Raw genomic sequence first — 22,877 nt, 5'->3', positions numbered from 1 at the left:
TTCCCCCAAATGATTCCCATAGCAACCAGGTTTGAGAATGTGGATTCCCCTCCCAAAGATTCTGAGGTGTGACCTAGGCATTAGGGTCATTGAAAACCTTTGTGATGATAGCTATTACTGTGATTGTTATATTGTCCTTATTCAGTTCCCTTACACCATCACAATGAGAAGGAGGAAAAGGAATTATCTTAATTTAAATAGAAAAAACAAGGTTATTCTAGAACTAGAGAAAAGAATCCCTGGCATTCTGTCTCAGATTAACTGTAAGAAAAACTAATTGCTTATGTGAAAGAGATGAAATTGACACAATATACTTTAATAGGTGTTCGATTTTATAACACTCACTTAAACAGCAAAACAGAAGGCTTCACAATCTGAGGATTCTTGACTATATTCATTCAGACAACAGTTAAATAGTTTTCATAATGTTTATTACCCATTCAATTCACCACTTGGAACAATATTTTAAAATTTTCCAGACTATTACTAGGAGCAAGCAGATGATTTTTAGATAATAGTAATTAAAACTGACATTGATTAAATAAAAAAAATAAAAAGCTGACACTGACTGAGTACTTACGATATGCCAGGCACTGTGCAAATATCACAAATGGTCTCCTGTAACCCTCATAACAACTCTATGAGATAGATATTGTTATTATCCCCAATTTATAAATGAGAGTCCAAAGTCTGGAGAGGCTACTTAACTAGCCTGATCTCAAAGAGCTATAACTGGGAGGTTATGGATTCAAATTAAAAAGTCCATGTGGTCCCAAAACCTGTATGCTCTTAACCACTATGTAATCCTGTCTACCTACAAGATTCCATAAGCCATAAAAGGGAATTGAATTGTGGGCAGAGATGGAATTAGCCTTTGAGAAAAAGTAGAAACATTCTCTCTTACTTGATAGAATAAAAGAGGAAAAGGGTAGCCAGGAGAAAAAATGTAAAGGAACTTGAAAGTGAAGAAGAAAAAAATGCAAAAATTTTAAGTTTATAAGGGCATTGCTACATTTTCTAAGTGTTTAGTACAAAAAATCATATACAGTATAAACTCAAACATACATACTAATGACTAAATACTCTTTCAATTATCATTGTATCATTAGACAAGCAATCTTAATGAAAATAATCACTTTGTCAAAGAGCTTAGGCACTGGAAGCCTTTTGTTCATTTTTAAATTGGTATATTTATTATAATCATAATGTGTGCATTAATATCTTTGAAAATATAAATATTAGGAGGAATAAGAGAGAGAAAGAAGGGAGGGAAGGAGGAAACAGTCTTGCTTCCAGTGAAAAGCCAGTTAATATATGGAGAAGGAATGATACAATAAGAAAATCACCATTTAGCAAAATATTATAACTGCTATAGATTCAGGAAAGAATCATCAATAGTGCTAAAACTAATGGGTAAAATTTAAAGGAGGAAAGAATATTGACATAGTCCCAAATTATTTACCTATTTTATACATACATATATATTAGTTGCAATGGGTTGGAGAGTAAATTTGCAGTGGAGAAACACAGTGATACCACCGTCAGCAAAATATTAAACTTAACATAATCAGAAGGGAAATGACTGTCCCCTGATGTGGTGCAATGAGACAAACTCAGCATAACTTCTGTGATATTCTGCCAAAATTGTGAACCTAAATTATGGGATAATATACAAAATATGAATAAAGTCTCTAAACTAGAAAATATTATTCACAGTGTTAATTTTTCTATGATTGATTTTATTGGAGTTATGTGACAGAGCTCCTTGTTTTTAGGAAATACATTCTGAAGCATTTGGGAGTAAAGAGGCATCTCTCTTAAATGGGTTCAGAAAAAAAATAAATAAATGAATAAAGCTAAAGCAGTAAAATGATAGCAGTGGGCTAATCTGGGTGAAACACGTCAATGAACACTTTGCACAATTCTTGCAGCTTTTCTGTAAGTCTAAAAACAAATTTTATTTGAAAAAAAATTTTTGAATAAGACTCTAAGGTAATTCACAAGCAATTTAAATATCTACCAAAGCAAAGTTGCATACTCTTTAAAGACAACAATCTAGACACTCAACAGTGTAATAATCACAATATCTAACATCCAATATAAAATTACCAGATTTGCAAAGATGCAGGAAAATGTGACCCAAACCAGAAGAAAATTCAGTAGAAATAGCCCTAAATTCCATAGACAATGTAATTAGAAGACAGGGATTTAAAAACAGCTATGGTAAAAATAAAAATAGCTAATGTATCTAAAGACTGCATGAACATAGAGAGGAGAGAGATGAAAGATACAAAAGTAACCAAATGAAACTTCTAAAGCTGAAAAAATCTGAAATAAATTTACTGAATGAGGTTTCAGTTCAGTTCAGTCACTCAGTTGTGTCCAACTCTTTGAGACCCCATGGACTGCAGCACTCCAGGCCTCCCTGTCCATCACCAACTTCCGGGGTTTACTCAGACTCATGCCCATTGAGTCGGTGATGCCATCCAACCATCTCACCCTCTGTCGTCCCTTCTCCTCCCTCCTTCAGTCTTTCCCAGCATCAGGGTCTTTTCAAATAAATCAGCTCTTCGCATCAGGTGGCCAAAGTATTGGAGTTTCAGCTTCAACATCAGTCCTTCCAATGAACACCCACAACTGATCTCCTTTAGGATGGACTGGTTGGATCTCCTTGCAGTCCAAGGGACTCTCAAGAGTCTTCTCCAACACCACAGTTCAAAAGCATCCATCCTTCGGAGCTCAGCTTTCTTTATAGTCCAACTCTCACATCCATACATGACTACTAGAAAAACCATAGCTTCGACTAGATGGACCTTTATTGGCAAAACAATGTCTCTGCTTTTTAATTTGCTGTCTAGGTTGGTCATAGCTTTTCTTCCAAGGAGCAAGCATCTTTTAATTTCATGGCTGCAATCACCATCTGTTTCCACTGTTTCCCCATCTATTTCCCATGAACTGATGCGACCAGATGCCATGGTCTTAGTTTTCTGAATGTTGAGCTTTAAACCAACTTTTCATTCTCCTCTTTCACTTTCATCAAGAGGCTCTTTAGTTAGTCTTCACTTTCTGCCATCAAGGTGGTGTCATCTGCGTATCTGAGGTTACTGATATTTCTCCCAGCAATCTTGATTCCAGCTTGTGTTTCTTCCAGCCCAGCGTTTCTCATGATGTACTCTCTGCATATAAATTAAATAAGCAGGGTGACAATATACAGCCTTGACATATTCCTTTCCCTATTTGGAAACAGTTTGTTGTTCCAAGTCCAGTTCTGACTGTTGCTTCCTGACCTGCATACAGATTTCTCCAGAGGCAGGTCAGGTGGTCTGGTGTTCCCATCTTTTTAAGAATTTTCCACAGTTTGTTGTGATCCACACAGTCAAAGGCTTTGGCATAGTCAATAAAGCAGAAATAGGTGTTTTTCTGGAACTCTTGTGCTTTTTTGATGATCCAATGGATGTTGGCAATTTGATCTCTGGTTCCTCTGCCTTTTCCAAAACCAGCTTGAGCATCTGGAAGTTCACGGTTCACGCTTGGAGAATTTTGAGCATTACTTTGCTAGCGTGTGAGATGAGTGCAATTAAGATACACTATATCAGTTGAATAAAGATAAGGATATTTACAGATTCATAACTAGAAATATGTACCAGAAAACATATAACAATAAACAAAGGGAGAAGTTGGTAAAAGAGTATAAGCTTTCAGTTATAAGGGGAATAAGGTCTAAGAATTCAAGAATAACATGGTGACTATAGTTGCACTGTATTATATAACTGAAATTCGCTGACAGTAAAACTTAAATGTTCTCACTACTCCTCTCAAATAAAGATAAATACGTGAGATGATGAATAAGTTAATTAATTCAAAGGGGGGGGGGCGCTCCTTTACAATGAGTATGTATAACAAACCATTCTGTCATACACTTTAAATATCTTACCATTTGTCAATTATACCTCAACAAAGCTAAAAAGAAACAGTGCAAAAGCATGCAGGTGAAGAGGAATGGACGAGACAAATAGAAAACAAATGGAAATATGGTAGACCTAAACTAAACAATATTGATAACTGCTTTAAATGTAATTGGTCTAATCCCTCCAATTAAAAGGGCTAGATTGCCCTCCATACTGAACTTAAATGGGAACATAAGCAATAGTCCACTATATGCTATCTATTAGTATGGTGGGGATATTTCAATATAAGGATGTGTACATGCTAAGTCACTTCAGTTGTGTCCAACTTTTCTCAACCCTATGGACTGTAGCCCACCAGACTCCTCTGTCCATGGGATTCTCCAGGCAAAAAACTGGAGTGGGTTGCCGTGCTCTCCTCCAGGGGAACTTCCCAACCCAGGGATAGAACCCACATCTCTTATAGGAGTCTCTTGGATGGGCAAGTGGGTTTTTCACCAGTAGCACCACCTGGAAAGCCCAATATAAGGATACCAATAGCTTGCATATAATAGGATGTGAAAAACTATAATATAAAAACACCAATAATAATAAAACTAGAATGAATATATTAATATTAGACAAAGTAAACTTTGAGATACTCAGTATTACCAGGAATAAAAAGAGAAGACTTTTATAATAATAACAGGGTCAATTTACCAAGAAGATAAAATCCTAAATGTCTAATTTCAAAGCTTCAAAATAACAAGCATCAAAAAACTGACAACAGTGAAAGGCTAAACAGACAAAGCCACAGTCACCTTTAAAGCTTTCTCGCTCCATTCTCGGCAATCAATAGAATAAGTAGAAAGAAAATCAGTAACAGTTTAGAAGACAGGACTTGAACAACACTAGCAAGCTAACTTGACCCAGTTGACAGTTACACAACATTCCACCCTACAAAAGCAAAATATGCATTATTTTCAAGGGCATATAAAACTATTATCAAGATAGTCAATACTCCAGGCCAATGAAACAAATTGCAATCATTTTGGAATGGTTCAAAGCATACAGGACACGTTTTCTGATGATAACAGAATTAAATTAAAAATTAGTAACAGAAAGATACCTGAAGAAGCACCTAGGTGTTTGTGAAATTTAAAAATATGATTCTAAATAGTTCATGAGTCAGAGAAACAGTCACACAGAAAAGCAGAAACTAATCAGACTGAATAATAATGAAAACAGAACATATTAAAACGTGGGCTGCATTGTAAGCAGAGCTTAGACAGAAATATATAGCTCTAATGCTAGATTTTAAATAAGGAAAGAGCTAAAACCAATTACCTTAAGAAGCTATAAAAGAATGAGAAAATAAGATAAAATCAAACCCAAAGTAGAAGAAAGAAAATACTGTTAGAACAGAAATCAATTAAATAAAAAAATGGACAATAGAGAAAACTAAAACAAAAAGCAAGTTCTTCGAAAATATCAATAAAAGTTTGTTGATAAATTCCTAGATAGACTCTCATAAAGAAAAAAAGGAGAGATTTAAATTGCCAATATCTAGAATAAAAGAAGGAATATTTGTTCACATCCTAGCAACATTAAGGGTAGTAAAAGAATATTTTAAACAACTTTAAGTCAATAAAGTTAAAAACCTATGTGAAATACACAAGCTCCTTGAAAGATACAATTTATCAAAAGCAACCAAGATGAAACAAAAAATCCAAATAACACTGTGCTGTGCTGAGTCACTTAGTGCTGTCTGCAACCCTATGGGCTCTAGCCCACCAGCCTCTTCCGTTCATGGGGATTCTCCAGGTAAGAATACTGGAGTGGGTTGCCATACCCTCTTCCAGGGATCTTCCCAACCCAGGGATCAAACCCAGGTCTCCCACATTGCAGGCAGATTCTTTACCATCTTAGCCACCAGGAAAGCCCAAGAATACTGGAGTGGGTAGCCTATCCCGTCTCCAGGGGATTTTCCCGACTCAGGAATTGAACCGTGGTCTCCTGCATTGCAGGCGGATTCTTTACCAGCTGAGCCACCAGGAAAGTCCCCAAATAACCCTATATATATTTAAAACCTTCCCACAAGAAAAATTGTGATTTCAGAGAACTTTAATGGAAAATTATATCAAGTATAATATTTAGGGAAGAAATAATACCATTCCTACACAAAGTATTTGAGGAAACAGTGGAGAAAGATCATTTCCCAATTTAGTTTGTGAGGCAAAGAAAACTTTGAAATCAAAACCAGACAGAGATAGTATAAGAAAATTACAGACCAATAACCCTGATGAACATAGCTATAAAAATCATTAACAAAATGTTATAAAATCTAATTCAACAACATATAAAGATGATGATATGTATAAAAATGACCAAGTGGGGTTTACACAAAGAATGCAAGTTGGCTTAACATTTGAAAGTCAAAGTAATTCACCATGTTAAGAAAATAAATGAGAAAAAAAGTATGATTAACACAATACATACAGAAAAAGCATTGATGAAATTCAGTATCCATGCATGATTAAAAACTTAGCTAACAAGCAATAGAGGGGATATTCCTCAACCTAAGAAAAGGCATCTATGAAAATCCTACAGCTAATATCACAATTCATGATGAAAGACTCAAACCTTCCTCCTAACATCAAGAACAAAGCAGAGATGCTGCTCACACCACTATAATCTAACAATTACTTGAAGTCCTAGCCATACAGGTATGGTGGTTATGAACAAAGAAACAAATAATAAAAAGCATACTGATTGGAAACAGAGAAGAACTGTCTTTATTTTAGAAAACATGTTTATATCTATAGAAAATACTAAGTATTTCCAAAAAGTTGTAAAACAAATTAATTTAGCACTGTCCTCAGATACAAAAGGAATATACAAAAGTCAGTTGTATTTCCACATACTGATAACAAATGGAAAATAAGATTTAAAACATCACTTACAATAACATCAGAAATGGAAAAATACTTAAGCATAAATTTAACAAAACATGTACAATTTCTGTACACTGAAGACTACAAAATGCTGCTGAGAAGAAAAGTTTAATCTAAATAAATGGGGATATGAGCCATGTTCGTGGATTGAAAATTTAAATAAGTGGAGACATGTGCCATGTTTGTGGATTGAAAGCCTCAATATTGTCAGAATGATCTCCCCAAACTGATCTTTAGATTCAATGCAATCTCAACCAAATTCCCAGCAGGTTCTTCTGTAGAAACTGCTAAGCTGATTCTAAGCTGTATATAGATATAGATAAATCCAAAAACAGTTAAAAGATATCTATAGAAGAAAAAAGTTGAAGATCCTATACTGTTAAATTTCAAGACTTAAACCTACTGTCACCAAAATAGATACATATTGCACTATACAATAGAACAAAGTTCACATATAGAACTATTCAAATAAAGTCAACTGATTTTCTATTAATACAAATATGCCAAGGTAATTCAATGGAAAATGACACTTTTCAGCAAATGGTGCTGAACAACTGGATATCCGTATGGAACAAAAATCAACCACTACTCTAACCTCACACCACACATAAAATTAACTCTAAATGGACCATAAATATAACATAAAAACTAAAACTGTAATAAAACTTCTAGACAAAAACATATAAAAATCATTCCTACCTTAGAGTCAGCAAAAATTACTTAGGACAAGAAAAGTACAAACTACATACGAAAAATCAGGATAAATTAGACCTCAATAAAATACAAAAGGTCTGCTCTTCAAAATACACTATTAAGAAATGAAAAGGTATGCCACAGACTAAGTGAAAATATTTGCAATACATATATCTTATAAACATTTTGTATCCAGAAGATACAAAGAACTTTTACAACCTAATAAAAAGATTTTTTTAATGGTCAAAAGATTTGAAGACTCTTCACATACGAATGACCAAAACCACATGGAATAAAGTGCTTAACATTATTCGTCATTGGAAAATACTAATACAAATATTAAACACAATGAAATATCACTATATATCCAATAGAATGGCTTAAATAAATACTGAAAATTCTTAATATCGACAAAGATTGGAATAATTGGAATTTACACACATTGTTGGTAGGAATGTAAAATGGCCCAGTCAGTTAGGGAAACAGTTTGGCAGTTTCTTATTAGGCTAAATGCATGTGTACCCTTGAAAGACTGCAGGCAGGAGGAGAAGGGGGCGATAGAGGATGAGATGGTTGGATGGCATCACTTTATTAATGGACATGAGTTTGAGCAAACTGTGGGAGATAGTGAAGGACAGGGAAGCCTGGAAGGCTGTAATCATGAGGTCACAAAGAGTCAGACACAACTGAGCAACTGAACAATAACAACCCTTGAATTGATCCAGTATTTCCATTCCTTATTTACTAAGGGAAATGATAATATCTGTTCACATAAACACTTGAACATGAACATTCATGGAGACTTTATTCATAATAGCTAAACATTGGAAATAACCCGAATCCTCATCAACTGATAAATCAATAGACAAATTGTGTTGTTGATATAATGGAATATTACTCAGCAATAAATATGAATTACTGACAGAAACAACGTGGGTGAGTCTCTCTCTCACACACACACACAAACATTAAAGTACATGAAAAAAGGCAGGTGCAAAAGAGTGCCTACTGTACGATTCCATTTATATGAAATCTAAGAAAGACATAACTAGTATATGATGAAAAAACAGATCCATCATTGCTTAGGCTGTATGGGGCTAGGAATATTGACTGCCAAGGGACATAAGGGCATTCTTGGAGGGAAGGGCATCGATAATTGTGATACTTGTTACTTGGGCATATGCATTTCTCAAAACTTACCAAACTGTACACTTAAAAGAGTGCTTTCACTATATGTATCTCAATTACATCTCTGATTTTTAAAAACAAAATATATCTGTATATACTTATTTTAAATGTCCAGAAAGACACATTCAAAATTCTAAAATAATAGTATTTCAAAGGTAACGTTCAAAACATTTAATACTTGAGAATTACAAGCACCAACCAGTCAGAACAGATGACGGGAAGAACAACGGGTACAATCAGTCTAGGTGAATGAGACGTGTATTAGCCCAGGAAAACAATAGTCACCAATAGATGGTGTGATTATTGATGCCCTGTTTCTTCTTTTGCTTATTCTCTAATTTTCTATTCTGTATTTTAATCAGGTACTTTAAAGTCAGGGGAGGAAATCTATTTTTAATTATAAAAAAGAAAAATGGTATACCTGTTGATATCACATTTCATACTGTTATAAAATTCTAATGGGTCTCAAAACCCTAATGGAACTTTTAAATAATAGATATGAGAAATGGTATACTAAAACAGCATTGAATTAGGAGTTAAAAATGGATAATGCTATAAAAATATTTCCTATCTACTACAAAGAAAATAGTGAGATATATTTTTAACTATTTTACCATTTTAATATTCTAAAATGCCCTCCCTTTGCTCCTATTAAACTAGGTCTCCATACAATTATGCGAGAGAATGTGCTGTGCTTAGCTGCTCAGTTGCGTCTGACTCTTTGCAACCCCATAGACTGTAGCCCACCAGGTTCCTCTGTCCAAGGGGATTCTCCAGGCAAGAATACTGGAGTGGGTTGCCATGCCCTCCTCCAGGGGATCTTCCCAACCCAGGGTTCGAACCCAGGTCTTCCACATTGCAGGCAGATTCTTTACTGTCCGAGCCACCAAGGAAGCCCAAGAATACTGGAGTGAGTAGCCTATCTCTTCTCTAGGGGATCTTCCCGACCCAGGAATCAAACCGGGGTCTCCTGCATTGCAGGCGGATTCTTTACCAGCTGAGCTACCAGGGAAGCCCGTGAGAGAGAATATCTTTCCTCAAATTATCTAGGCTCTACAATGCCATTCTGCTCTAAAGTCGTGACATAGTATTTTCTGATGGGTATCTTGGCCTAGGTCAAACTTCAGAATCAGGTTGAGCAAACCAGGAAACCAAACAATAGTTATCAACCCTGGATAAATTTTTATAGCAAAATTATAGCCCATCACAAGGAGAGTTGCTGCCGTCTCCTCCTAGCATGGCCACTTCCATCTCTATGGCTTATCACAGCAACAAACCTTTGCTCTGAGCAATTTCTTCAGAGTTTAGCACAATAAAATCCTGGCTATAAGAGCAGTTGCTGAGAAGCTATGATCAGCAAATAATGACCAGGGAGTCCCCTTTATCATGTCTCTCTCCATCAACAGAGAAACCATACCAGCTCCCCATCAGCCCAGTGGAGAGTCAGTGACAGGTTTAGCTACAGGACTCCTTTCTGAAATGCTCAAAACCCCAGGATAAACATGACGCTACTGTATAATCTCCTAATGTTGCTTTACAGTGCAGCTCAAATTTGTGATTTTAAAAGCACCTTAGCCCACTGCGAGTTCACAGTTATCTTTAATGATCTGCAAATCTTAGTGTTTTTAATAGCTCATTTTCGTACTGTGGCTACAGTGGCAACACCTGTACCTAAACAGTTATTGCTTAGAATACCCTGGGCTGTCAGGACGAACAGTAAATGAGAGGCAGCAGCAGTATCTCCCACCTTTTGCTCGCCTTAATTTACTCATCCTCCTCTTGAACATAAGCACAGTGAGCTTACAGAGCTGCTATGCCAGCTCCCAGAGCCTGTGTGATCTCGGCTGATGGGAGCAAGATCAGAGGTCATCAGCAGAGGCTGACCACCCTTCTCCATACGTGGATAGAAACAGAAGATGGCAGCAAGAGGCCACCAGGGTCTTTCCCTCTGGAAGTTCTGACTTCTGAAAGTGAAGGATCTGTCCCCAGATCAAAACTACAAGGAAAATAAACAGATGTTTTCATGAAGTCCCCAATATGGCATTTCTGCAAGATACTAAACTATAAATTACATGAGCAAATATAACTTCCTCCAGACATTTTAATGCCATTCACCCTCTAAACAAAGAATCATCCTTATAACTGATATAATAAAGTATTATGTAATAACTGTTATTCTCAAATTTCAAAACTTAAGATATTTCTTATGTAAGAATAATGGTAGATACTTACTAAACAATTACTATGTGCCTGACATTGCTCCAAGCATTAACTCATTTCACCTTCAACTCTGTTGTTAAAATGAGCCAGGATTTGAACCTGGCTTCTGTCTCCAGAGTCTCTGCCACACTGCGATAGAACAAGGATCACAGACCGCATGACCGTAGACAAAGTGAAAGTCGCAGTTATGTCTGACTCTCTGCGACCCCATGGATTATATATACAGGTCATGGAATTCACCAGGCCAGAATACTGGAGTGGGTAGCTATTTCCTTCTCCAGGGGATCTTCCCAATCTAAGGATCGAACCCAGGTCTCCTGCATTGCAGGTGGATTCTTTATCAGCTGAGCCACAAGGGAAGCCCCATCCCTAGAGAAGTGAACCTAATATAAAGCCACCCAAGGGCTCAGAAGGAAGTTGGTTATGGCTATACTTCAACATGTCCCTGAAAAGCTGGAAAACCCTCCAGTGCTGTACATGTCATAACTGCCTTGCCTCACCTTACCTGCAAAAGCCTTCTGTCTAAACAGAATACAGCAAATCCCCTACACATGAACAAGTCCTGTTCTGAGAGCACATATGTAAGTCCAATTTGTCCATAAGTCCAACAAAGTTAGCCTAGGTAGCCAACTAACACAATCGGCTATGTGATACTGTACTGTAGTAGGTTTATAGTACTTTTCACACAAATAATACATAAAAAAACAAACACCAAAAATAAAGAAAACATTTTTAATCTTACAGTACAGTACCTTGAAAAGTATAGTAGTACAGTATAACAGCTGGCATACAGGGGCTGGCATCAAGTGAACAGGCAAGAAGAGTTACAAACTGGAGCTGGGAGATGGTAAAGCTGAAGGATTGTCAGCAATAGGAGATAGAGGACAAGCTGCAATTTCACTCATGTCTGATGCTGATGGAACACATGCTCACATCTTTGAAAGTTCACAACTTGAGGATGTGTACACAGGGGACTTAGCATACGGTTGGTTGGCTCTGAGGGAAGACAGCATCTGTGGTTTTCAAAAATAGAAATGCCCCCATTGTGATTCTATAGGTTTAAGGTTTTCTAAGCAAATTCTCTCGTGTATGTAACCATCCTCATGCTCCCACGTGGTATACGAATTGCTGATGGTCACAGCTCATCACAGGATCACCAGCTACCCTGGAGGTTGGTTTCCATCTGCGGATCTCAATTGGGACCATGTAGGAGAAGCAGCAGAGGATGCTGCTGCCTGACTCAGTTCCCTAGCACTTAACCGCTTCTGCTCCCAACAGCCAGCAACTGTTACCTCTTTGTCTAAGATCTGCTTTGCCTACCAGCAGGGAAGACCAAAAGAACCCCTCCAGAGCGGTCCTTGGTCAGTGACTGGAAGCCTGAGGGTATAAATATCCCAGCTCCCTCACCCTGATGGGACCAACTCTGAGATGTGATTACATTATTTTCAGAGGCCCCTGCAAGGTCCAGCGAAAGTCTGCAACTGCAGAACTTGACTTCGTGCCTTAGCCTGGTGTTCCACGTCCCCACTCTTAGGGTGTTTCCTGGGATCACTGCTGAATCAATCACTTTCATAGCCATCATTGCCTTGGATCTGCTTCTGGTGGTGAACCAAGAGGGACAGAAGAACATGATTTTATGTCCCTCTAAACTCCCACCTCTCTGGATAATCTAAACAAACATCTTGGGATCCTTAAGTCTCCTGCTCCTCATGATGAATGAAATGAAATTATCCACTTATACTATCCTTGCTTATCCATGAGCTACTTACCCCTCAAACATTTTTTAAAAAATTACAGAGGTCAAGGTATTGTGAGAAAGATGGCCAGGATGTCCCACACCACTGAACACTCTAAACAGGGGAACTTTGAACTGACACCCACCTAACTGTGGTTTCAAAGTAAAGAAAATAACAATGGATTTAGTTACTCAGAATGCTGGCCTGCAGCCTGGAAACCAAACAGATCTCTGGCCCTTCTAACTCTGCTCTCTAAATGTGAGGTCTAGAAAGGACAGATCTTCAGAGGATACCAGCCCAAACCCCTCATTTTACAGTCTTGGTCCTCTGAGTCACATCTTTGTGTTAAACATTTCTCACAGTAGTTTTAAACTTTACATATTCTACCAAAACAAAGATTGAGATCTCTACAAGGGTTCTTTTTATTTTTTATGATGAAGTGTTTATTAGTATGTCTTTTTGCAATAGGTTTTCATACGCCAGGCCTGAAAAGAAATTCCACATAGAAATTACTCTCAAAACACTTTTTAAATAGTTTAGAGTATGTCCACCTTTCTCATCGCTCATCAATGACTCGTTAATGAGGAATAATTAAAATAGATTCTTATTAATAAGAATACACTGCATTTCAAAAAAAAAAAATTTTTTTAATGTAAAATCTATGCACCAGTGTCTGTGCAGAGAAATTAGGGTCCAAAGTTTCATCCATACAGAGTATCTAGATGTGGTGCATTGCAAAATAAATCAATGTGGTAGTAACAAAAGATCTGCGTCATGCAATGGTTGAATTGATATAATCCAACCTGATTGAATAGATTTAATTACACTCTATTAATATCCATGTGGATTAAATAGAAAGTCATCACTCTTCTATGTACAGGACTATAACAGTTCTGCTTTCCTTTCCATCCTGGAATCTGAGGACTGATTTCCCTAAATGTCTGTGATCCAAGGGATTTCAAAGAGATTCCTCCAAAATGTTTCAGAGTGAATTCCAATGAGTTGTTCAGAAGGACCCAGCCAGCAGCTTCAAGTTATGACTTAGCCTTGGATGACTTGCTGAGGGGAAATCCACCCCCAGTAAAACGAGGGCCACTTGGTTTGGCCATTGAGAAGGTGTCCTCCATACTTATTCTGTCCTTGTTTCTGTAAGAGAGGAGGTGAGAATTAACTTTCTTACCATCTTTTTCCTCTTCTAAGTTTGGTGTTAAGTTCTTAGGGTGAGTTAACCACTAAAAACTGCTTTGATCAAACCTTCCAGTTTGAGACAAGGTGGTAGTTTAAATGTAATTAGGTGTTACTGATAACACATAGAATTAGGGAAAGACACAATTAAACATGCCTTCCTAATGTTAATCTAAATACAGACAGAAGGCCTCATTATAGCTCAAGCACTGGGGCCTAGAGGCTCCTGACTTGGAATCATCTTCCTATTTTACAAAGCATTTGTTTAGTTCCAAAGATCAGTCAGAGGAATCTTTCTCTTGGCTCAATTATAATGACTAATTCATCATTTATCAACTTTCATATTCCAAAGTTTCAGTAGAAACTTATAAATCTTTATCATACACACACACATACATGCACAGGGCATTTTCATCAAACTTGGACATTAATAAAATACAAATTTTCCTATAACTTTAGATGAGCAGCAGTTATTATTAGAAATAGTTTAAAACTCGGGAAAAGCTGGGAAATATAAATAAGATAGTACTTTTGGCAATAGATAAAGGAAGAAAGTCCCTAAAATCTACAATATATCTTCTATATAGATCTTCTTTAAATGACCCCCCACACACACACACACATATTCAAGTTTCCTGCAGAAGTATCTTAAATTTATATAGATTACCTATTGTATAATTAGGGTCTTACAGAAAACATCTTTGGAGTCCCTTTTTCAAAATAAAAATTGAGCAAACTACTAAGATTAAAACCAATTAGATTTGACTACTAGAAATGAGTTACTTCAGAGTAGAGAATTCTACTTTTTGCAAAACCATCTGACTTGTACTGCAGACTCCACGCCAGCCTGGGGTATAGAGTAGGGGAGTCAAGGATAGGTGGGTGGGGTATATAGGTCAGGATTGGAGCATGAAAAAATGGTATTTGAGAAAAATGAAAAAAAAAAAAGCAAAAAGGTAAAAATGATATGAGTTGCTATTTTATAAAGAGTATGTGTGAGGAGAATATCCGCAGAGATTATTCTAAATTATTCCATTTGGAAAGAATCTGTAGAGGATTGGTTCATCAATTCAGCTGTCTCTTAGCAGAATTGATTTCATTATTATAAAAACCATCCTCCATAAATAGTACAAAAGCTTTAGCCTTGAGTGGATCCAGCAAAGGAGATGCCTTCAAGTACTCTGACAACTTGTCTACCTCCTGACTGTTGTTAGATGCAAGCAAGGCCCCCCTCCTCCTGCCCTCTCTTGCCTCAAATAACCTAAATTTTCCTCTCCAAAGGAACTAAAGCTTAATGCTTCTGGCCTGATCTAAGCCGACTAACGGGAATAATGTCTCCTTTACATGATCTTTTTAATGTATTTATAGACCATCCTAATGACTCCCTTCAGCCTTCTTCCTTTCAGTCTAAACCGTCTCAGCACTTTTGTTCTTGCCTGTTCATATTTTTCCTTCAGCTCCTTAATCTTTTTCTTTTTCCTGCTGTTCTCCTCCTAAGAACTCATATTTTTCTGTCTCCCTCCAGTTTATGGATCCCAACTAAATGGAATCACCACTGATGCCCTCTGGAGAGGTCAGTCACAAGGAATAAGTATCAAGGCAAAACCAGAGAGTCTAGAGCAGGGTACTAGAACTTTCCATGATGGTAGAAAAACCCTGTACCTGGCCTGCCAGATAGAGCATCCACTAGCCACATACAGCTACTAAGTAGGTGAAATGTGACTAGTGCAGTGAAGGAACTGAATTTCTAATGTGATTTAATTGTAACTCACTTTAATTTAAATAGCCACAAGTGGCATACTGCCTTGGGCAGTGCAGTTCTAATGGATGGGCCACGGGGAGGGGCTGAGCAATCAGACTTTATTTTTGCAGGCTCCAAAATCACTGCAGATGGTGACTGCAGCCATGAAATTAAAAGATGCTTGCTCCTTGGAAGAAAAACTGTGACCAAACTAGACAGCATATTAAAAAGCAGAGACATTACTTTGCCAACAAAGGTTCATCTAGTCAAAGCTATGTCATGTCAGTAGTCATGTATGGATATGAGAGTTGGACCTTAAAGAAAGCTGAGGACCAAAGAATTGATGCTTTTGAACAGTGGTATTGGAAAAGATTCTGAGAGTCCCTTGGACTGCAAGGAGATCCAACTAGTCCATTCTAAAGGAAATCAGTCTTGAATATTCATTGGAAGGACTGATATTGAAGCTGAAACTCCAATACTTTGGCCACCTGATGCAAAGAACTGACTCCTTGGAAAAGACCCTGATGCTGGGAAAGATTGAAGGCAGGAGGAAAAGGGGATGACAGAGGATTAGATTGTTGGATGGCATCACCAACTTGATGGACATGAGTTTGAGCAAGCTCCGGGAGGTGGTGATGGACAGGGAAGCCTGGCATGCTGCAGTCCATGGGGTCGCAAAGAGTTGGACACGACTGTGGGACTGAACTGAACCAAGCTATCAGAGGGGCGTCCTTCTGTCAGTCAGTATGTTCTCTTTGTCCAGAAAACTCTGTGTGTGTGTGTGTGTGTGTGTGTGTGTGTGTGTGGTGGGAGGATCGAAAGCCCAAAGGAAACTAGGAACTGTCACCTAAATGTGGAATGAGGGGATATTCTGATTTACAAAAAGGGTAGATTCTTACTGGCAAATGAATTTGCAGCTGCTGCTGCCAAGTCACTCAGTTGTGTCCGACTCTGTGCGACCCCATAGACGGCAGCCCACCAGGCTCCCCGTCCCTGGGATTCTCCAGGCACTGGAGAACCCACTGGAGTGGGGTGCCATTTCCTTCTCTAATGCATGAAAGTGAAGTCACTCAGTCGTGTCCAACTCTTAGCAACCCCATGGACTGCAGCCCACCAGGCTTCTCCATCCATGAGATTTTCCAGGCAAGAGTGGGGTGCCATTGGAATTTGCATCTAGCTACTTTAAATAGTTATTTGCCACTAATAAATCATAGGGGATTGCATTCAGACCCTCTTTCACCATGTCCTTGAAATGTCCATGTGGATGACACACCAAGCCTGACTTTCAACTCCCAGTGTGAGCTTCTTCAGAATGAACTCTATGACTTGGGCAATGCCATACAGCCAAGGTTCAAACCTACAGATTCATCTGGGTCCCCTCATTCAGCCCAGGATTAGGAAAACAATACCAAAGTGAAGAGAACATTTGTTCTTGGGCATATCAGTTCAGTTCAGTTCAGTCGCTCAGTCATGTCCGACTCTGCGACCCCAGGAATCGCAGCACGCCAGGCCAACCTGTCCATCACCAACTCCCGGAGTTCACTCAGACTCACGTCCATCGAGTCAGTGATGCCATCCAGCCATCTCATCCTCTGTCATTCCCCTTCTCCGTAGGCCCTCAATCCCTCCCAGCATCAGAGTCTTTTTCAATGAGTCAACTCTTCGCATGAGGTGACCAAAGTACTGGAGTTTCAGCTTCAGCATCATTCCTTCCAAAGAAATCCCAGGGCTGATCTCCTTCAGAATGGACTGGTTGGATCTCCTTGCAGTCCAAGGGACTCTCAAGAGTCTTCTCCAACACCACAGTTCAAAAGCATCAATTCTTTGTCGCTCAGCTTTCTTCACAGTCCACCTCTCACATCCATACATGACCATTGGAAAAACCATAGCCTTGATTAGATGGACCTTTGTTGGCAGAGTAATGTCTCTGCTTTTCAATATGCTATCTAGGTTGCTCATAATTTTTCTTCCAAGGACTAAGCGTCTTTTAATTTCATGGCTGCAGTTACCATCTGCAGTGATTTTGGAGCCCAAAAAAATAAAGTCTGTCACTCATCTATTTCCCATGGAGTGATGGGACCAGATGCCATGATCTTCGTTTTCTGAATGTTGAGCTTTAAGCCAACTTTTTCACTCTCCTCTTTCACTTTCATCAAGAGGCTTTTTAGTTCCTCTTCACTTTCTGCCATAAGGGTGGTGTCATCTGCATATCTGAGGTTATTGATATTTCTCGCGGCAATCTTGATTCCAGCTTGTGATTCTTCCAGCCCAGCATTTCTCATGATGTACTCTGCATATAAGTTAAATAAGCAGGGTGACAATATACAGCATTGACCTACTTCTTTTCCTATTTGGAACCAGTCTGTTGTTCCATGTCCAGTTCTAACTGTTGCTTTCTGACCTGCATATAGGTTTCTCAAGAGGCAGGTCAGGTGGTCTGGTATTCCCATCTCTTTCAGAATTTTCCGCAGTTTATTGTGATCCACACAGTCAAAGGCTTTGGCATAGTCAATAAAGCAGAAATAGATGTTTTTCTGGAACTCTCTTGCTTTTTTGATGATCCAGCAGATGTTAGCAGTTTGATCTCTGGTTGCTCTGCCTTTTCTAAAACCAGCTTGAACATCTGGAAGCTCATGGTTCACGTATTGCTGAAGCCTGGCTTGGAGAATTTTGAGCATTACTTTACTAGCATGTGAGATGAGTGCAATTGTGTGGCAGGTTGAGCATTCTTTGGCATTGCCTTTCTTTGGGATTGGAATGAAAACTGACCTTGTCCAGTTCTGTGGCCACTGCTGAGTTTTCCAAATTTGCTCGCATATTGATTGCAGCACTTTCACAGCATCATCTTTCAGGATTTGAAATAGTGCCACTGGAATGCCATCACCTCGTTCGTAGTGATGCTTTCTAAGGCCCACTTGACTTCACATTCCAGGATGTCTGGCTCTAGGTGAGTGATCACACCATCGTGATTATCTGGGTCATGAAGATCTTTTTGTATAGTTTTTCTGTGTATTCTTGCCAGCTCTTCTTAATATCTTCTGCCTCTCTTAGATCCATACCATTTCTGTCCTTTATCGAGCCCATCTTTGCATGAAATGTTCCCTTGGTATCTCTAGTTTTCTTGAAGAGATCTCTAGTCTTTCCCATTCTGTTGTTTTCCTCTATTTCTTTGCATTGATCACTGAGGAAGGCTTTCTTATCTCTTCTTGCTATTCTTTGGAACTCTGCATTCAGATGCTTGTATCTTTCCTTTTCTCCTTTGCTTTTCACTTCTCTTCTTTTCACAGATATTTGTAAGGCCTCCCCAGACAGCCATTTTGCTTTTTCGCATTTCTTTTCCATGGGGATGGTCTTGATCCCTGTCTCCTGCACAATGTCATGAACCTCAGTCCATATCAGGCACTCTATCTATCAAATCTAGTCCCTTAAATCTATTTCTCACTTCCACTGTATACTCATAAGGGATTTGATTGAGGTCATACCTGAATGGTTTAGTGCTTTTCCCTACTTTCTTCAATTTTAGTCTGAATTTGGCAATAAGGAGTTCATGATCGGAGCTACAGTCAGCTTCTGGTCTTGTTTTTGTTGACTGTATAGAGCTTCTCCATCTTTGGCTGCAAAGAGTATAATCAATCTGATTTCGGTGTTGACCATCTGGTGATGTCCATGTGTAGAGTGTTCTTTTGTGTTGTTGGAAGAGGGTGTTTGCTATGACCAGTGCATTTTCTTGGCAAAACTCTATTAGTTTTTGCCCTGCTTCATTCCATACTCCAAGGCCAAATTTGCCTGTTACCTCAGGTGTTTCTTGACTTTCTACTTTTGCATTCCGGTCCCCTATAATGAAAAGGACATCTTTTGTGGGTGTTAGTTCTACAAGGTCTTGTAGGTCTTCATAGAACCGTTCAACTTCAGCTTCTTCAGCGTTACTTGTTGGGGCATGGACTTGGGTTACTGTGATATTGAATGGTTTGCCTTGGGCATATAGCCATCCTGATACCCAAAGTGTTCACCTGACATGTGCAATATCATCTCCTAGAAGAAAGGCATCCCATGCTGATACCCTACATCAGATATAGAAGTCAGGCACTAGACAGAGAAATGGTTCAGAAACAGCTTATCTAAAACACAGGTGAAAATTATGTGTTTGTGAACTGCTCATAATTACAGTGGTCCAGCTATGTTATTAGAAAGCATAGCTTTAGCAAATCCAGACCTCTTAAGAAAATTACCTGTGGTTTTAAATGTGAGTGTGCTTCAGCCCATGCCATGTTGACTGTGAACCTCCTTTGCAGGCACAGTCCTGGCATGATCAGCCCCAAACCATGAGAGCAATGTGGGGGAAACATCACACTGGGTTTCCTCTGCTCCACAGGAGGTCCGCCAGAGAGCTGATACTAATGGATCCCTGTTAGGGTCCTAAGGAGGGGTCAAGTCAGACAAGACACTCATCTTTCTCTGACCACAACCCACTGGGTAACCCTGCAGAAAGTCATTTGCTCACCCCTGACTTAGTTTATCCCAGTGAGGGCTGTGGCTCTGTAGCTGTCCATAATTATTTCCCTCATCAGCAGTTACAAGGCACAACAAAACTAGAACAGTTGACTAATTCTTACTTCTGAATGTATTCTTTACGTTTCTGAGCAAGGTATTTCTTCTTTAAATTCAGCAGTTCATTGGTAAGTTTTTCAATCTCGTACTTGTATTCTTGGCTCTGTGATTCATACATATTCAGTTCTGAAGACAAAACCTAATATGACAAATAAAGCAGCATTAACAGAAGATACATGGTGAAACAATATCCTTTTCTGAAAAATCTTTTTAATCTGCTGCCACTTACCTTGGTGAGGCTAGAAATACAAAACCATGCCCAGATTTGATGGTTAATCTGCACACTTCTGCCAGTTCAAGGTCTGTATCTGGGTAAAAATCTGATGAACGTTCTGAAGACTCATAATCCAATGACCAATTTAATGAAACCTCATTCCCCTGCTTAAAAGGAGAGCTATCAGGCACATCCAAACAGGCTCACATATGAATGGTGTAATGCACTCAAGAATATTGGGAGTCAAAAGAGAAAAACTCCCAGACATATACCATAAAATTGCTTCTTAAAGCCTTTTTAAAAATGTTCAGAAAAGTCATTACTAAGCAGTGTGATTCATCTGAGGATTATTGTGAAAACTATTCAGAATCATCCTGCCACCAACATTAAGTAGGCATTCAATTTATGTGTTTTCCAAGGTTGTTGTTCTGCTGAATGTCAATCACCTCTTTACTGCACCCTTTGGGACTATTCACAGGTTCTCTCTTTATCAGAGCACTGGGATATTTACCTCTAAGATGCAGAGTGCTATGACATATGCACGGGAGAGGGTACTACATGTGAGGGGCTGTGTTAGGAAGCCTAATTACGTGCCTCTTGCTCTGTTGTGTTCAGTAGATGCTACTGGTTTCAGGCTGGACAAAAAAGGAAGACATTTGCTCATCTAAACAGATGTGTAAAGGATGCTAAAGTGAGGGGTGCCCCCAACAAAAATCAAGGGGGAAAAAGGGAGGCTATCGTTGTAAGGGACAGGCAATAGATGCAATTGTTTCTCCTCTAGCTCTCTATTTTTTAAAATTTACATAAAAGGCGATCTTTATCTTTTGAGTGTTCATCTGCTTCTGAACAGGTGTCTTAGCTGGCACTAGTGGTAAAGAACCCACCTGCCGATGCTAGGAGATGTAAGAGACACGGGTCAGGAAGATCCCCTGAAGAAGGGCATGGCAACCTGGCCTGGGATTCTTGCCTGGAGAATCCCATGGACAGAGGAGCCTAGCAGACTCTGGTCCATAGGGTTAAATAGAGTCAGACACAACTGAAGCAACTTCACAAACTCATACACACTGCTTCTGAATTCCTTCCTCTTAACTGTTGTGATTCTATCTATCTATCCTATCTGACTAAGGATTCTGACCATATTATCATAAGCTAGAGAAAATGATTTTCATGTTGGAAGAAAATTTGCCTTAATAGTTAAACTGTTGAAGCTGAAACTTCAATACTGTGGCCACCTGATGTGAAGAGCTGACTCATTTGAGAAGACCCTGATGCTGGGAAAGATTGAGGGCAGGAGGAGAAGGGGACGACAGAGGATGAGATCGTTAGATGGCATCACTGACTCAATGGGCATGGGTTTGGGTAGATTCTGGCAGTTGGTGATGGATAGGGAGGCCTGGCATGCTGCAGTTCATGGGGTTGCAAAGACTTGGACACGACTGAGCGACTGAACTGAACTGAACTTAGGAACAAAGATCTTGCTTCCAAATAATGAATGTGGAATTTCTTAACAGAGTCCAGATCATGAGGACAAATTGATGGGCAGGCTTGGTACTATGCACTGCTGAATCTTCCACTAGGGGTCACATGTCATTCAGAGAAAAACATCTGTATACCCTGAGATAAAGGGTTAAAGTGACAAAATCCTCCTATGAACCACTGAATGCAGCCCATTGCTAAGAGTGCCTTTCTGACAGTAATGTAAAGAGAGACATGTGCTTTTCTCATCTACACCCAACTTCTGAGAAAATAAGTTTTTATTTTGCTTGTTATATTCAATTGTTTAAATGGATGAAAATAATCAAAAGATTATGCCTCTTGCAAAACTCAAATTATGTCTCAGGATACTCATGTAAAACGAATGCTTAGAGTGGTAAGTTGAAAATTAATGCTTATACACTTCTGTTTCATCTGCCTTTTTAAAGTAAAAGGACGTGATTTTACAACATTCGCTTTGTGAAAGGATTAGTACCATATTAGTCTCACAGCACCTATTTTACCCCAGGCAGAAAGGCAATGACTATTACCATCGTTGCACAGGTAAATGCCAGAATTCAGCTAGCATATGCTACAGTCTGTGCCTGTGTGTGTATAACGCTTCCCTAGCATGCCAAGAATATCTAAGTACTTTTTTAGGAGGTAAAGCTGAAAATAGAGTGGGAACACACAGTTTTTGAGAAAACTTTAAAATGTGTAATTGTAACACATTCCATCGCCCCAGCTAAGGTTCTTGTGTCACTTAGAAGAGAACTTATGCTAACAGAATCCTAAAATGATTTGACTTCCCCTTCATGACTACTTATTTAGATAGTCCTGAAGCAAGGCCCTTGGGGACAGGGGAGGGGCCTGTGCTTTGTGCACATTTATTTCAGGTGGATAAATAGTAAAAACCTGCTCTGACACAGTGGTCTGCTTTAGTGGGCCATAGTGTTAAAATATTTCTTCTGTTCTTCCCCA

The 22,877-nt window shown here is 38.8% G+C and overlaps 1 protein-coding gene across 1 annotated transcript in view; it reads right to left on the bottom strand.

Annotated features, from left to right (window-relative positions):
- Nucleotides 1-13,709: 13,709 nt before the first annotated feature.
- The window catches only part of CFAP58 (cilia and flagella associated protein 58), a 106,698-nt gene continuing 97,530 nt past the window's right edge, over nt 13,710-22,877 (bottom strand). Inside the window, exons 17-18 of the mRNA XM_068961363.1 lie at nt 20,215-20,348; nt 13,710-13,821 (exon numbers count right to left, since the gene is read on the bottom strand). Coding sequence (XP_068817464.1) covers nt 13,710-13,821; nt 20,215-20,348 — 246 coding nt within the window. The remainder of the gene's footprint in view (nt 13,822-20,214; nt 20,349-22,877) is intronic.

The sequence above is a fragment of the Capricornis sumatraensis genome, chromosome 23, assembly GCF_032405125.1.
Source record: "Capricornis sumatraensis isolate serow.1 chromosome 23, serow.2, whole genome shotgun sequence".
In the NCBI taxonomy this organism is placed as follows: domain Eukaryota; kingdom Metazoa; phylum Chordata; class Mammalia; order Artiodactyla; family Bovidae; genus Capricornis; species Capricornis sumatraensis.
The sequence above is the reverse complement of the archived record's forward strand: the minus strand, read 5'-3'. Positions and strand labels throughout refer to the sequence as shown.